Source organism: Labrus bergylta, chromosome 11, assembly GCF_963930695.1.
Source record: "Labrus bergylta chromosome 11, fLabBer1.1, whole genome shotgun sequence".
NCBI classification, from domain to species: domain Eukaryota; kingdom Metazoa; phylum Chordata; class Actinopteri; order Labriformes; family Labridae; genus Labrus; species Labrus bergylta.
Window position 1 is genome coordinate 29,483,551 of NC_089205.1, and position 12,500 is coordinate 29,496,050.

Consider the following 12,500-nt stretch of genomic DNA (forward strand, 5'->3'; position numbering starts at 1 on the left):
CCCGCTCCGTCCTCGCCCACCCATGAGCACCTGGAGTGGGACCCCTCCGTCGATATCGGGCGGTCCGTCTCCCGCGACGACGCCGACTCGTCCTATTTCAGCGTCAGCGGAGGTAGGAAGTGACACGACGACCTCTTGAGTCTTTACTGGACAAAATGTAACTAAACTTTCCCTGATTGTTTGTGTTTTAAAGTTCACCATGAAGAACAGCTGATTTTTAATTATTGTGATGCTTTTTTTTACGGAGAAAGGTGGATGTTGCATTCCTCAAAATATGAAATTTAACAAGATGTAAAAATCTGATTTCAACCATCTCAGCTCCTTCCTGCAGAGGTCGCTACTTGTTTGAGATAAGAGGGTCTGCTTTTGTTCTTCTTACAGCAGGTGATGCCCACCTTAAGTTATCGTGTGTGTGTGTGTGTGTGTGTGTGTGTGTGTGTGTGTGTGTGTGTGTGTGTGTGTGTTCAGGCCTGTGTCACAGAGACGGTCTGAAGAGGCGGAGCTACCTCAGCTCCCTCGGCTCGGAGTCTGATATCAACAATGACATCACCAACCAGGAAGCAGATGTGGTGAGTTAACAGATTCCTCAAAGATCCGCTGACACACTCTCTCACCGACTGACGGGCTGAGAGTACAGAACTGATCCCTACAGAGACCGACCTTCATGTTAATGACAAAGATGCTTAACTTTCAACAAACACATGTTGCATCTCCTCACTCAGAGACGGTCTGCTTCAGCCTGAAAGTTTGTGACTTCAGGTTTTTAAATCCTCCGACAAAAGATTTATGTTTCACAGAATAACACATTAAAGAAAAGCAGTGGACCCAGAGAAATGTAAAGGAAGAGTGTGAGACTTTTTGATCCAGTAGATGTCGCCCCCTTGAGCACCAGCATGAAACCAAAACAAACTGCTGTTAAAGTGGGTGAGGTACATCAGCCCCTGAGAACAGACTTACTTGAATTCCATTGTGAGGAGATTGTGTTGTGATGTGTCTTTGTGGATAGACGAGTGAGAGTGACTTCTTTTTGTTCAGATGTTTGTATTTAGTTTGAGGTCAAATGAAAGGGAGCGCAACAGAAGCTTTTGTTGAGACGTGGCTTGATGCATTCATCTGTGCCATGTCTGTATCTTCATGTATTTATTATATATTTATATGTGAAGTGATTCATGCACATCTTTTTGAATCCTGGAGTATGACCTCCCTGATGATGAAAAAACTGAATTCAAGAAAAAGCAGCAGAGCAGGAAGTCCCCGTGTTTGAGTCTGGCTGCTTTGATGACGCTGATCTGATTTGTCTTCTCTTGGTTACAAAACAATATATTTTTTCTCTGCAACAAAAGGGTTCGCTCTCTGTTCGGATCCTTACTGTGATGTTGTCAGAAAAACAATCTGAGCCTGTCAGAGGTAATAACAACAACTTTCAGAAGACACACTTTAACAGGCTCCATTTTTAGATCGCACACGTTGTCATTTCCCTCAGTGTATTAACCCACGCTGCTCCCATCACGCATCCTTTTCTGACACTATTTTGGTCACGTTAACACATCGACAGGAGGCGTTTAAATGATCTGATGTCATCGTGATATACTGACATTAAAGCTCACAGCTGACATATCGGAGCGACGACACATCAGACCTAAATTTAGACGCAGTGTGTGTTTATTTATTTTCTTCATATTTCATTGTACACTCGGTCGTTTGTGTTGTTCTCTGACCCAGATGCCACACAGCCCAGAGGCTCCGTCTGCCTGTCAGTCTGGATCTCACACACACACACACACACACACACACACACACACACACACACACACACACACACACACACACACACACACACACACACACACACACACACACACACATACAATCATTGAAGTTCTGATACTGCAGTGTCTGCTTCTTGAACTGGTTACTTCACTTCACTTTCTGCTGATCTAATGACGACACCTGCCCTCGTCTACATGTTGTCATGTATATCAGTTTCCTTTTTTAAAGCTCTTATTTTGAAAAGACACAGGAGTGGAGGAGTGTGTCATCAGCTGTGAGACACAGAAATGCGGAGCGAAGTGAGGAACAGAAAGAGATAAAAATGAAAAAAGATGATGGGGACTGATGGGGCGAGGACATAAATTTAAAACTTTGAAGTAATTTCGGTTTCCTTCTCCGCTTGGCTGCAGCTCAGCCCCGCTCTGTGTGTGTTTCTGTGTCACACACACACACACACACACACACACACACACACACACACACACACACACACACACACACACACACACACACACACACACACACACACTGTTGCACTGTGGGTGAACCCTGAAGCTCAACAGGAGAGGAGACGAACACAGACACACATGTACAACTGAATTAACATCTGATTACAGCTGCAGCATCCCAACAAAGACATCAAAGTGTGTGTGTGTGAACTCTGCCACTCTCCTGTATTTCCATCTTTTTCTTACGGTCTTATTTATTATTGGACTGATAAAGGCGAGATACCAGCACGTCCTCCCTGCAGACTCAGCTCGCCGCTGTCTGCCCAGGGACTTAAGAGTGGCTGTACTTCATTAAATCTGCAACCGGTTGACCTCGTCTCCGGGTGCTCGTGTGCTGCATGAATTCTGAACGCAGCTCAGAGAGGCGCCTGCAGAGTTTATTCTCTGCAAAGATTTCTATCAGTTTCAAGCTCTTACAATTCAAGCCTTTGCACTTTAACTGAAAGTTATTTAAAAATTACAGAACACATAAACTAACTGGTCCTGGATTACAGCTCCTCTCTATCTGTCTGTGGTCTCACGTTTTAAAAATGCGGTGCTTTGAGCGGAATGAATGAATGAAACACATGGCTGTGTGGAAAATAGAAAAACTGGTTTGTATAATTTGTAAACAATCAAACCCTCTTAAATCCCGGTTGCAGACGGAGCACTGAGGGAATGCTACTTTCAAAATCATGCTAGTTTTTCAAAAATCAACCCTGCCTTCAACACATCACATGAATAAGAGATGCTTCACTTAAACAACCATATATATTTTTTTTAAATCGTCAGATCAGTGATTTATGTCGGGTGTAACTGGAGCTTATTCAAAACCACTGCGTTGTTTTTTTCTGTTTTCTGCGCAGCATGCGGAGGGACGCCTCGACCACGCCCACTCCAGTGTCTTCTCACCAATGCCGTTGCAGGAAGGCGGGACGTGGTTGAAAGGAGACCAGTGGTCGACCTCGACTCCTGACAGAGAAACTAGCTTTGATGGCGGGCGTGTAAGGGCGTGGCTGGGAGATCAAAGCCCCGCCCCTCCTGTGAGGAAGACTTCCTGTTGTAAAGCCGTGCAGACTGACGCCGAGGTGGAGGTGGGTGAAATCAACGTCAGTCACACTTCTTACTTCACGTTTTTTCAACCAGTATTGACGGAATTTGTTTTGGTGCTCCTTGGCGCTGATGGACGATCTCAGTGTGTTCCTGCACTGTTGTTAAACACAGTACAGAGAAATGTTCAGCTTGTTTTTATGGAGCTTTCATTGTTGCAAAACGGTTTGCAATTGCATAAAAGGTGCATTCATTATCTCTGTTTACAGATGCTACATAAAAAAAGTATAATTTGCACTCTCTGTGTGTGTGTGTGTGTGTGTGTGTGTGTGTGTGATCCCCCTCAGCTTTTTTTTTTTTTTTAAGATTTATTTTTGAGCTTTTTGTGCCTTTTAATTGAGAGACAAGACAGTTGATAGTCGGAAATCAGGGAGAAAGAGAGAGTGGGGAATGACATGTGGGAAAGGAGCCACAGGTCGGATTCGAACCCGGGCTGCCCGCTTGGAAGACCACAGCCTCCGTACATGGGGAGCGCGCACTAACCACTGCACCACCAGCGCCCCGTCTCCCTCAGTTTTACCCAGCATTGTACAGAGGAGACAGAAGAGACATTTCAGCAAACACACACTGAGTGATGTCCTCTCTCACTCGCAGCTCTATCAACATTCATAATCATCAGCCTGTATTTTCCCCGCTCATCCACCTTTTGTAAAGATGGATTCCTGAATAACCGTCCTCCATCCCTCCTCTGTTTTCTCATTCTCGCCGGCTTCTTGTTTCTCTCTCTCCGTTAGCCTCACTCTTTATTTCCTCTCCCTCTCTCTCTCATTACCGTCGAGCCATCTATTTACTCTCCTCTTCCTCCGTCACTTCCCGGGCCCGCTGAATGAATCCATAAAGTCTTGATTTATGCATCGAGTCTGGCTGCACTTTTACTGTCCCCATAAAAACAGGAGAGAAACACACAGACTTCCTCCTCTCCTTCCCTCCTCTTTACTTCCTCCCCTCCCAAATCTTGGTCTTTCCTCTGTCTTGAGTTACGACCGTTTACAGATAACGGTCCACGTACAGGAAAAGGAGATAAACAGACGACGGGCAAAGAGGAAGAAAAGTTAGCCGATGAGTTTCAAATCTGATAACAAAGTGTGTGTGTGTGTGTGTGTGTGTGTGTGTGTGTGTGTGTGTGTGTGTGTGTGTGTGTGTGTGTGTGTGTGTGTGTGTGTGTGTGTGTGTGTGTGTGTGTGTGTGTGTGTGTGTGTGTGTGTGTGTGTGTGTGTGTGTGTGTGTGTGTCCGCATTATAATTAGAACGATTTGGTGCATAGTAATTTGCAATATGCGAGTTTGATTGAATGCGTGTTTGTGCGTAATAGCATTGGCACTTTCTAATGGAGGTTCATTAACTGACGAAACTATCGAGCGAGCACCAAACAAATTGGAGCAGAAATCAACCTGCAGAAGTGAAGAAGAGAATCAAGAGTGTGATCGATGTTTTGGAGCGGCGCGTATAGAAACCGAGTAAACTCCAGTGAAGTTGAATCTGAAGCACTCTCTTCTTTTAAGTATGCTCCTCTAACAGCTCTTTAGTGAAGTTTTTGCCCTTTTTAATGGAGGTGGAGGAAATCTCATGATCGATGTTTTGTGTTGAAATGGAGTCTGGAACTTCATCCAGAGGCTTTTGTGTCCTTGACAAACAGCACAAATAACTCGGTAACGGTAATGAGGCTGCAGATCGACAGCACTTTTACATGCACGGCTAAGTGGAGTTGAACTGCTCAGTTGACCTTACTCTCCTTGTACCAGTATACGAGGACAGAGGGAGAATTGATAGTATGTCCAGCTCTCCACAGTAGGTGGCGATATACATCCTTTCAGCTAGTTACTTTTGGACCTTCTTCCAGTTGACCCTTCTTACAAGTTAGCAAGCGGAAAACTGGTTGTACATGGAATGGTGAAAACATGAACAGCTTTACATCGTACATGCTCTACGCTTTACTTTTTGGTTCAAATGCACGTTATCCCTCTAGCCTGCTGTGATATCAGGACGCAGGCGCTGACCTGACTTCTGCTACACAATTATGCAGTTGGACTACTGGGTCAAAGCCAAGTCCAGTTTGGGTCTGATTGAGGTGAATGTCTATGCACGAGTTAATTGATAGGTGTGTTACACCAACATTTTAAAATGAGTAAGATTTCATTCAGACTATTCTTTACATGCATTTTAAAAGTCAAGTTTTAGTTGAGTAACATAATAAACCAACATTTTCTAACTGCAGATGAACGTACTGACTGATTATTCTTTAGATTTATTGGATTTTTTCTGAGGAATTATTGATGGAGTCATGTCCATAACTTCAACCAATCAATGAGTGGACATGTTGTTATAGCACCTAGCTCTTCTACCATCAAACCATATTTCCAACTAACAGATCTAGTTTTGAAGGATTTTTTCTTCTGAACAGCTGCCATGTTTTCTTTGGTTTAAAATTGAGAATCAAAGAATCTTTGGAGTGTTAATTGTTCTGTTGAATTGGTTATTAGTAATCAGTCCTACAACTTTATGGGAAGGTTTTTAAGCTTGAACTGATTAAACACTTTCCAATCTGAATTGAATTCCTTTTCTTTCTGCTTAATTTACAGCGTTACTTTGATGGAAGCCACATTGGTGCAACCAGCAACCAACTCTGCCATGATTACACCCAGCAGCCTTTTCCTGCCCCCTCCCCTTCATCCATACATGACCCAAACACTTCCTCTGACGGGCTGAATCAACAACACGGGCCAAATCTTCAGGTGAGTCGATGGTGTCTTAGATCATGCAGCAACAGTGCAACAACAATTATTATGGGGACAACAGTTGTGTGTCGGAATTTTTACATTTTGGAAGCCACCATCTTTGTTTTTTGGAAGTGGCCATATTTGGACAATAGCTTGTAAGTAAGAAGGGAAGTTAGCCTCTTGGTTACACAGAGAAAGAAGTACCCAAAACCAGTATTTTTTCTAGTGGCCAACACTCCGCTTGTGAGTGTAGGCAAGTCTAAAAGAAAATGGGCTTTGTTTTCACTTCACATCAGTGAACATTTTCCTAATGAGGTTACTGTCCCAATCTTTAGCATCAAGTTTCTTTCATTAGAGCACAATGTTCATTTCTAAAGTTAAGTCCCATTTAGAGCAGGGGTGGCTGGTATAAATGGGCTAGCAATCTGCTCTCAGGTATGTCTTGGTCTCGGTTTGTGTGGTCTTGACTACAACCCTACTTCTTATGTTATCTGGTTAATAAAGCTAAAGAACTAGCATTTACATCCTGGTCTGATATCGCGCTGATTTAGCGTGAAGACGAAAAAAGAACAACAACAACAAGGTGTGCTTTAGGGCATGGCTACCTTGTTATGATCAAGTCACTACCACTGCAACATCAGAGGTTTCAGTTATAATTTGGTTGAACAAAAAATCATTTGCAGTCAGCTGTTAATTTCTTCAGTAAATCTGAATTTTCCGATGCTGTTTTAAGCTAGACAAATATTAGCATTATATATTTAAGTTAATTAGTTACTCTGTCATTCAAACTGGAAACCTCTGGCTCTAAAGAAGTGTTTTAAACATGTTTATTTCTGCTGTAAAGTTTGAATTTAAACTAGGGGTCTATGGGAAATGACTGACCTTTGAATCCAGCCTCCAGTGGTCATTTGAGGAACTGCAGTTTTTGGCAGAGGTTGCCGATTGCTTTGAAAAATAAGTGAGATTAATCAGAGATTAGTTTGATGTTTTTAGCTGTTGCTTCCCTTGAAAGAGGCTTCTTATCATCAGAGATACTCAGCAGATTGTTTCAGTTTGGAGTAAATAAGTGCTTTTGATTGTTTATTGGAATTCATCCACATTTATAAGAAGTAGTAAAAAGAAGTCCTGTTGCTCCTACCCTTAAGGAAGACATGAACTCTGTGTGTGTAGAGGTATTTTTCCTTAAAAGTCTTATACAAGGTTGCCTGAAACCTCTGAGGAGTAACAGAAGCTTTTTGTTCTTCAGGTTGAAGAAGAGCAGTCCAGTTGCGAAGAAGCCGAGCGCAGTTTCTCCGAACAAAGGTGAGAAACATAGGAACTGTTTTGAGCAGATACATGAGCTGTAATTTGCAGATATCCTGTAAAACCACAGAGATAAGCAGAACCTTGTACTTTTTTATGGAGAAAACTTCACACAGTTAAGGATTAGCATGTTTCTCTTTGGGTTGTAAGCAGGTTTAGTTTTTGCATCTGTGCTCGTCCATCTTGCCTGTTTTCATATTTGACTTTTATGTATTTAAGAAACTCTGTGTTTATTTTAACAAAACAACAAGAAATGGGAAAATCAGTGTATTTTATAAAAGATCAAAGTATTCTATTCAAGCACCTGAATGGCATTTTCTAGGATAACTTCAAATTAATTCAATAATGAGGTCGCTATAAAGTCTGGGGGTGCGTCCAGAGTGTCGATTTGGGGTGACCATCGACCTATGCAGGGGTCTCATCACGTTTGTGCACACACATGAATAAATAGCATTTATCTACTTTACTTACATTAAAGTTTCATTCAAATGTTACATTCCTGTGTTTATTTATTCAGCTTTAAAAAATAAGACAATGTAGAGGCGACATTTGAATCGTCTTAGCTTCATTCTTTGAGGACTAAATAAGACTGAAGTCAGTTTTTCAATATTTAGTAATTGCAACAAAACCTCCTAAACACTTACAAACTTGCAAGGATACATTTATTGGCAATGTTTGTGCACCTCTGCATTGCCGATTAATGATATTTTGCACGTAAGACAATTTGAGAGTTTGCTTGCAATTAAGTTTGTATCATTCACACCTGTCTAATAATAATAATAATAATAATAATAGACTTTATTTGGCATGGACATCACAGATATATTGGACGAACCAGATGCATTGTTTAAGTGTTTTAGCAAGCTTGCTAGTTCTCAACACCGGTCCACAGGAGGCTTTAGAAAGGAAAACAATTAAGATAGGGAGAAAAGTGATAAAACAGTGAAAACAATAAGGAGAGAATAAATGAATAGACATAAACTGTAGAGCAAAGGCAGCATGATCAAACAATAAACCAGTCAGAAGCTATTCATGTGAGCACTGCTGTTTTGATTTTAGCCATTGTTTGAGTAATGAAATACTTTGGAACAAATCTAGCAGCCTGCTGCCACACAGCTCTACATATTTGAATTAAACAAATCACGACTCTGAGAAAGCAAACAGCCAATCATACGTTAGGATTTTTGGGTGGCTTCTGGATGGCAAATCAGATTTCACGTGGGGCACCTTGCCACCCTGGACACCTCTAGGGGAAACCCCTGCTCCAGACAGCAAGAAATCAGTTGCTGAAAAATCACATTGAATTAACCAAGTTAGCTCTCTTGTTCTGTTTTCTGCTTGTTTTATTAAATCGAGGAATAGTATAAGAAAACATCCTTAGAAATCAGAGCTTAGACTTCACTAAACTCCAACAATCGCCTCAGAAGTGTCTCCCCTGTAGCCATGTTACATATTCTGATCCAGGACTCAGGACCATTATTAGATTACAGACCAATAAAATAAGGAATTACAGTTTTGTTTCCCCCAGTGAATGACTTAAAGTGCTTCCAAAGTTTTCTCTACACTGCCATAAATTAGATTCTGTTGAATGGAGGAATGGATGGTGCTGTATATATTTACCTTTTTAATTTGCCCCAAATGTAATCTGATTTAAAGGCCCAAGAACAGAAAGAAACTTCACAGTGATGTCCGTGTAATTTAAAACCCTGAATTCAGTTCTGGCACAAAGTAGGAAGACGGCTGTCGCTGTTTTCCTCCAAAACTTCCACTTTGTGCCGAAAATATTTTTTTTATGGATGGTAAGAATTTTGAGAAATGTAACCGTTAGAAACCAACACCTCCATCTCTTCCCCCTCCTCAGTGTGACCTCCAGCAGCCTGGCCCCCTCCTCCTCTTTCCCCTCCCCCACTCTCCTCTACCTCCTCCTGCCTGCAGCTCTGGTCCTCCTGGCCTGTCTGATGTGGGTCGCCCTGGAGCCGCCGTGCCAGCGCAGCAGCAGTTTGCCTCGGAGCTTCCACCTGGCCCTCAGATACGTCAACGGACCCCCGCCTACCTGAAGACCTTTCAGAGACTCTCACAGACAGAGTTTGAACAAAGCACTTTTTTCTCAGGATCTCTAGGACGAAGGTTTGCAGCTCACCGTGTCAACAAGTTGCTCATTTCAAATTCCCCACAAAGATCTAAATGTTTGACAGAAATCTGCAGAAACATCAGGAGGAACCCTGAGATGATTAGAACTCGACTGAAGGTGTTTAACATGCCTCAACAATCACAGAAACAGAAGTTCTGTTTTCTTTTCCCACTGTGTGTTCACATCATTATCATGGAGCTTACATCATCTTTTGGAGCTACTCATCTTCTCCAGCTACTCATGGCCGCGATCATGCTCCAGAAAAGCACCCAGTGGCACATGGCAAAACCAAGACGCTGAAGTTGACAGTGCCTTTCCAAAAGTTTACACTCTGGAACCAGTTTTCCAAAAAAACTTGTAGTTTAAACAATCAGCCAAACATTACAAAAGGTTTCCGTTCTTGACATAAATCGTCTCGTACAGGTGGACTTACTTTGAAACTACGGTTATCATGTGTTATTTTGACAGAATTAGGAAGTATTCAGTCACACATTTAAGCTCAAGTATAGCTTCATAAGACGCTCCTCATTTAATGAAACATATGAACAAGTACAACTTAAATCTTGTTAAATCACGACCCTCATATGAATCTGTAACTGCCTTGTTCCACCACAATAACGCGCTCCTGATATCTCACTTTGTTGTGGAAAAGATTGTAAAAAAGCAGATTCTGGTTGTTGAACTGATCTGTGCTAATGTAGCTAAAGTTAATGCAAAGGATGCAGCTAATAAGCTAGCTTCATGCCTTAATGCCTGTAATGTGTCTGATATCAAAATGATGAGTGTGTGTGTGTGTGTGCCTCGTTACACTGGGATAGCACTTGGATTGGATTCATGAAGATGTCCACAGAACAAGTCGGTGCAGCATGACGAGTTAGGAAACGTTTTCCAGTCAACAACAAGTCTAAGAGACGTTTTTTTTTTCTTGACTGCTGACCTTTTCCTGAACCTCCAAGGCTTTAAGAAAAAGAGTTTTCTTTATTCGTCCAGTCTTTACTTGAAGCTCTCTTTAAGACAAATCTTCCTGCAGAGACTTAAAACAAACCTGCAGCAGAGAGATAATCTATCACAGCAGAGATCCGGCCCGTTGTTTGTTTGTTTGTTTGTTTGTTTGTGTGCTGCGTTGGTGCAGTCTGAGCTCTTAGAGGCTCACACATGATGGATGACATACTTTGCAGTTATAGTTTCATGTTTCTGCAAGTTGAATTTTACACACACACACACACACACACACACACACACACACACACACACACACACACACACACACACACACACACACACACACACTGTCCTGAGTGTTTGCACAGGTTTATGTGGAGTCCCTGTTCAGAGCGCTTACAGGAGTAAGACGGGGGGAAGCATCGAGTATAAAAGTGATGAAATGTGTGGAGTGATATCTATTAAAGAGTCTGAAGCGTGTAAAACATCTGTGCAGACTCAGAAAGGGAAGAATGTCAAGATTTATTCTAGGGTGCGTTCACACCTGAGTCGTTGCTCTTTGTCGTTTTTGGTTTGGGATGATATGAACTCGGTGCGGACCAAAGAACTGAACTCTGATCCATTTAAAAACGGGGGTCTTGGTTCCCTTCCAAGTTCACCAAACAAAGGAAGTGAAGAAAAAAGCAGTGCACTGTGGGCTGAATTTGGCCATCTGCCAACAATGTCTGATAGGTTGGCAGCGCGGGGCTGACGTTAACATAGCATTGTGATATCTTGGATTAAGATTTGAATCTGGACTTGTCAGGTGAATGTTTCTTAGACTAACTTTAACCTAAACCTAAATTAGATTAGAACTCACTTGCATAGATTTATTTTTTTCAGTGCACATGCACCGCTCTGTTCCGCCGTTCAGTCTCCGATGTTCTGCAGCGATCCCGTCCTGCTCCTGGAATGTCTCAGTTATGATCTTTGATGCTGGTGTTTGTGCAGAGAAGTTCATGCCAGTTGTGACACTTCCACCTGTTTGTCCCCGAGATTATCGAGGTGCATGTTATTCTCAGCAGTCATACATTTTTTATCAGAACAACGGCACAGCGGTGGGACGACTTTGTCTCACTATATCGTCAGCTGACTTGCTCTTGAGAATCTTCTAAACATTAATGTTTTAATCACCGACAGGATCTGAACATTACGGAGATGACTCTTCATGTTGAGAAAAGGTGTTTGTTTATGAGCAGAAGCAGCTGTTAAATTTGTCTCTTCAAAGCCACCAGACTCCTTTCACAAAAACAATCATTTAACCCCGCACAACACGGGAGTTGATGATCTACCGCTGCATACAGACTTTGTGATATTCTCTGATTTTGTGCAAATGTTGGCGCTTTAAAAGGTTTTTTTTTTAGATCCAATGCAAAAACATAACACATCAAAACAAACTCCTCAATGCAGCGAAACAAATCCAACACATGCATGTTGTTGAAGGTAAAATCAGCATTTTATTCAATGGAGTCCGGTGGACTTGACGACCGGATGAAAACGGCTATTTCTGATTAAAAATATGATCTTTCTCTAAGAGTTGACCTCTGCAGAGATCCTCTCTGTAAAATCTGAAAGACACATTTTAGTGTGCATGTTTAGATTCTCAGGGCGTGTTGAGACCCTGATAATCGAGATTGCAGACGTATCAGTTTGTCTTGTATATAGCCCAGGTTTGAGAATAGCAGATCTGCTGCAGCGATAATTATTTGATGTAGTTGTGACTGAAGAGTGGAGTAGAAGAAGCCGTTTGATGGAGCTTCCTCGCTTAATGAATCCTCCATGTCTGGTGTCCTGAGGGGATGGTGTCACTCCGGGTTGCATCAAGTTTTAATATCAGGAGGATTCATTTCAACCTGCTGTCTGCAGGTCTCTGCATGAAGAAGATAAAGGTGAACGTTTAAAGGCTTCCTCAGTAAAGGGAACTTGCTCAACAAACTGCTGCATACAACATTTCGCTTTTTGTACTTGCTTTTGTTTTGCTTTTGTACATGTTTAAAAATAA

General features: G+C 42.0%; 1 protein-coding gene and 1 long non-coding RNA gene across 5 annotated transcripts in view; one reads left to right on the forward strand and one right to left on the reverse strand.

Annotated features, from left to right (window-relative positions):
* The window catches only part of LOC136180505 (uncharacterized), a 259,135-nt gene that overhangs the window by 213,063 nt on the left and 33,572 nt on the right, over nt 1–12,500 (reverse strand). The gene's annotated exons all lie outside the window — the stretch shown is intronic.
* si:ch211-137a8.2 (uncharacterized protein LOC777613 homolog) overlaps nt 1–12,500 on the forward strand; it is a 34,162-nt gene that overhangs the window by 21,639 nt on the left and 23 nt on the right. For 3 of the 4 annotated variants that reach the window (XM_029281816.2, XM_020656616.3, XM_065960596.1), the window contains 6 exons: nt 1–112; nt 469–569; nt 3,125–3,367; nt 5,947–6,099; nt 7,331–7,386; nt 9,248–12,500. The exon at nt 1–112 is cut by the window's left edge and continues 41 nt beyond it; the exon at nt 9,248–12,500 is cut by the window's right edge and continues 23 nt beyond it. In XM_029281816.2, the coding sequence (XP_029137649.2) occupies nt 1–112; nt 469–569; nt 3,125–3,367; nt 5,947–6,099; nt 7,331–7,386; nt 9,248–9,443 (861 nt within the window). In that variant the 3' untranslated portion in view covers nt 9,444–12,500. The remainder of the gene's footprint in view (nt 113–468; nt 570–3,124; nt 3,368–5,946; nt 6,100–7,330; nt 7,387–9,247) is intronic. The other variant, XM_020656617.3, reaches the window with a different exon arrangement.